The following is a 4,478-nucleotide window of genomic DNA, read 5'->3' as shown; positions in this document are numbered from 1 at the left end:
CTGTTGCTTTGGGGTGGAGAGTTCTGTAGATGTCTATTAGGTCCGCTTGGTGCAGAGTTGAGTTCAAGTCCTGGATATCCTTGTTAACTTTCTGTCTCGTTGATCTGTCTAATGTAGACATAGATACAGATATTTTTAAAGACCTTTGTGTTTGAAGAATGGCATTAGGCACTAAATAAAAACCCCTACCTTTTCTTCCAGGGAGATGAGATTGTTACATGTGAATCACATGGTTTCAAAGTCCAAAGCAATAAAAATGAAGTGGCACAGTCATGGAAAACTCTCTAGAAACCACTCAGTGTGAGCATATAACTTACATAAATAGATGAGAGAAGGTATTGCTGAGAGGCAATAGTGTAGTAATGGCCAATAATGTGTGTTCTGGAGTGAAAACTCCTTCGGGTACATTCTCAGATTTCTCTTAACTTTCAAATTCTGGAAATATTACTATCTTCTCTCCTCCTAGAATAATGTGGTAGACATTGCTGTAATTTTTCTGTGTTTGCATCTGCTTCTCTCTGGAGTTGCCTAGTGAGATGGTTCTCAGAAAGCCCTGCCTGTTTGCAGGAATATTCACTGTGACTTTCATCATTTCCGTTACTGTGGGTACTGCATGATTAAAGAAAGGATTGGGGCTGGATGCAGTGGCTCATGCTCATAATCTCAGCACTTTGGGAGGCTGAGGCGGGTGGATCACTTGAAGTCAGGAGTTCCAGACTAGCCTGGCCAACATGGCGAAATCCTGTCTCCACAAAAAATACAAAACTTAGCCAGCCGTGGTGGTGCATGCCTATAATCCCAGCTACTCAGAAGGCAGAGGCAGGAGAATTGCTTCAAACTGGAAGGTGGAGGTTGCAGTGAGCCGAGATTGTACCACTAAACTCCAACCTGGGTGACAGAGCAAGATCCTGTCTTACAAAAAAAAAAAAAGAAAAGGATTGGATTAGCTGCTGAAGTAAGTCCTAGCCAGAGTGACTTTACATTCTAGTTTACTTGGGACACTCTTGGTTTCTGACTGTTGTGTAAGCATAATTATTAATAATAACAGTTTGGACAATAGATTGTATGTGGTCAGGTCATGCTACCCTTAGCATAATCTTATAGGAAAGGGAATTCATCGTGGGGTTCCCTGAATGTGTCTGTCCCTTCAACCCCCATATTCAAACAACTGACATGGAAAATGGCATGATTAATTTTATCAGTGTAAACGTTCAGGTCTTTGGGCGCTTATGAAACTTTCCATTTGATTTTTCATTCTTTAACCATTCTCACCACTGTTCCCCACAGTCTCCTAACCCTATGATGCCTGTCTCCTCTTCCACTTCTATCCCACCTTTGGCTTATAAGGGTCATCCAGGGAAGACCCCAGACCCGTGTTGGTTTTCTTCACACACCAGACCCCTTACGATTAAAAAACAAAATTAAAAAGCAAGCCACAGTTTTCTTTTGCGGGAAAGGAACCAGGACGGCAAGTTCTGCTCATACCTGTTGAGATTAGTGGACTCCCACCCTTAAGAATCCCTTACAGAATCTTGGGACTTTTTGGACACCCAGGCAACAGGTCCCAGATCCCGGGTCCTGCAACCCCAAACATCGTGATTAAATGGGAGGCCTCTGGTCCCTGCCTGCCCTGGGTGCTCATGGACACGGCTGCTGCTCCGCACTTCTCCCTGCCAGGCTCCCTCCTCCTCCTCCTGCTCAGCCTGTGTGCACTGGTCTCAGCCCAGCTTACTGTCGTGGGACCAGCTAGTCCCATCCTGGCCGTGGTGGGAGAAAACACTACATTACATTGCCATCTGTCACCCGAGAAAAATGCCGAGGACATGGAGGTGCGGTGATTCCGGTCTCAGTTCTCCGCTGCAGTGTTTGTGTATAAGGGTGGGAGAGAGAGAACAGAGGAGCAGATGGAGGAGTACCGAGGAAGAATCACCTTTGTGAACAAAGGCACCAGCAGGGGCAGCGTGGCCCTGGTCGTACACAACGTCACAGCCCAGGAGAATGACATCTACCGCTGTCACTTCCAAGAAGGCTGGTCCTATGACAAGGCCATCCTGCGCCTCGTGGTGGCAGGCCTTGGCTCTAAGCACCTCATTGAAATCAAGGCCCAAGAGGATGGGAGCATTTGGCTGCAGTGCATATCTGGAGGGTGGTACCCAGAGCCCCTCACAGCGTGGAGGGACCTCTACAGTGAGATCGTGCCCACCCTGAAGGAGGTTTCCATTGCTGATGCAGACGGCCTCTTCGTGGTCACCACAGCTGTGATCATCAGAGACAAGTCTGTGAGGAATGTATTCTGCTCTATCAAAAACACCCTGCTCGGCCAGGAGAAGGAAACTGTCGTTTTTATTCCAGAATCCTTTATGCCCAGCACATCTCCGTGGATGGTGGCCCTTGCTGTCATCCTGACCACAACTCCCTGGATGGTGTCCCTGGCTGTCATCCTGGCTGTTTTCCTCATCTTCATGGCTGTGAGCATCTGTTGCATCAAGAAACTTCAAAGGGAAAAAAAGATTCTGTCAGGGGAAAAGGAAGTTGAACAAGAGGAAGAAGAAATTGCACAGCAACTTCAAGAAGAATTGCGATGGAGAACATTCTTACATGCTGCACCAAAGAATCCAAGCTTTACCAGATACCCGGGCCCACGGACCTTTCCTCTTTGCTGATGTGGTCCTGGATCCAGACACCACTCATCCCGAGCTCTTCCTGTCAGAGGACCAGAGAAGTGTGAGACAGGGCCCCTACAGGCAGAGTGCCTGACAACCCAGAGAGATTAGACAGTCAGCCTTGTGTCCTGGGATGGGAGAGCTTCGCCTCAGGGAAACATGACTGGGAGGTGGAGGTGGAAAACGTGATGTTGTGGACTGTGGGGGTCTGTGGAGACAGTGTTGAGAGGAAAGGGGAGGTCCTGCTGATTCCTCAGAATGGCTTCTGGACCCTGGAGGTGTTTGGAAACCAATACCGGGCCCTGTCCTCCCCTGATAGGATTCTCCCTTTGAAGGAGTCGCTTTGCTGGGTGGCCATCTTCCTGGACTTCGAAGCTAGAGATGTCTCCTTCTACAACATGAGGGACAGATCGCACATCTACACATGTCCTCATTCAGCATTTTCCGTGCCTGTGAGGCCCTTCTTCAGGATAGGGTCTGATGACAGCCCCATCTTCATCTGCCCTGTACTCACAGGAGCCAGTGGGGTCACGGTGCCTGACGAGGGCCTGACACTTCACAGAGTGGGGACCCAGCAGAGCCTATAGAATCAATTCCCTGGACTCACAGCCGTGCAGATAAGCCCTGGCCATCTCAGCAGCCACCGCACAACACTCCTAATGGAAGACATGCCCTCCTCCCCTCTGGTCACATGAGAGAACATCCTCCCGCTGCCTTTTTCATACCCACTCCAGCCCTCAGCCCCAGTTTTCTCCGCCTCACTAGGCCGTCGCTTTAGTAGTTCCTTTGCTTGTAATTATGGGATGGGATCCAGGCATGGGAACTAGTTGTTTCATAGCTCCCAGCCAAGAGGAAAGTGTGAGAAGCTGTTGGGCAGCGAACCTGCTGTTTACATCAGAATGACCACATTGAGCCCAATATGCCAGTTGGCACCAGATGCTATGGACTTGGAATGAGGCCAACAGGATTCGCCAGGATGAGAGAGGAGAGAGGAATCCACAGGACCACCAGAGGGTAGAGGGAACCAGATATGCAGGTCAGAGATAGAGGCAGTGGAACCAGAGAACTGGGAGGCACCAATGTTGTAAGGATGGCTAAGTTCCACCATAGCAGCTAAAGGGTCCTGGGAGATGATGGCTCATTTCCACCCAGGCCCAGGATTTCCACAACACACACCCACAGGCCTGGACCTGGGACGAAGATGAATGAAGAACATGGACTCATGTGGATGTGGATGTGGATTGCCTCATGTGTCCCTGCAATAAGCAAGGAGTCAGTACTTAGTCCCTGAGTGTGGTTGAGGTTTGAGGTCCTGGTCGAGCAGGGCAGTACTGGACCTGGTCTACGTCAGCATTCAGGTTCAATGGGGACACCAGTGGTTTCAAACTTCCTGATCTAATTATATCTTTAGACACTTAGAATTATTGAGGACCTTAAAGAGTTTTTGTTTATTTGGGTTAATATTTGTTAATATTTATGGCATTTGACATTGAAACAAAAATTTAAAATGCTATCTTTTAATTCATGTTAAAATAGCATGAATAAATCAATTATAGGTTAGTATAAATAGGGTGTTCTGTGAAAAAGCAATCTATTGTGTCCAAATAAAAGAACAAGAAGTGTGAGAAAAAAAAATCCCTCACAGATGAAGGCCAGGCATGGTGACCAAGATGGGTGGATCACCTAAGGTCAGGAGTTCAAGACCAGCCTGGCCAATAAGGCAAAACCCTGTCTCTACTAAAAATACAAAAATTAGCCAGCTGTGGTAGTGCACACCTGTAATCTCAACTACTCAGGAGGCTGGGGCATGAGAAT

The 4,478-nt window shown here is 48.0% G+C and overlaps 2 protein-coding genes across 2 annotated transcripts in view; both read left to right on the top strand.

Moving 5' to 3' along the window:
- The window catches only part of VIM (vimentin), a 21,026-nt gene that overhangs the window by 15,213 nt on the left and 1,335 nt on the right, over window positions 1-4,478 (top strand). The gene's annotated exons all lie outside the window — the stretch shown is intronic.
- LOC105530525 (butyrophilin subfamily 2 member A2-like) lies at window positions 1,614-3,250 on the top strand. Its single transcript, XM_011968097.1, is given in 3 exon segments — window positions 1,614-2,602; window positions 2,658-2,744; window positions 2,746-3,250. Coding segments are annotated over 3 exon segments (1,554 nt in total). The 5' UTR covers window positions 1,614-1,640.

This window comes from Mandrillus leucophaeus, unplaced genomic scaffold, assembly GCF_000951045.1.
Source record: "Mandrillus leucophaeus isolate KB7577 unplaced genomic scaffold, Mleu.le_1.0 Scaffold83, whole genome shotgun sequence".
Classification (NCBI taxonomy): domain Eukaryota; kingdom Metazoa; phylum Chordata; class Mammalia; order Primates; family Cercopithecidae; genus Mandrillus; species Mandrillus leucophaeus.
Note: the sequence above shows the minus strand (reverse complement) of the source record. Positions and strands in the feature narration are given on the sequence as shown.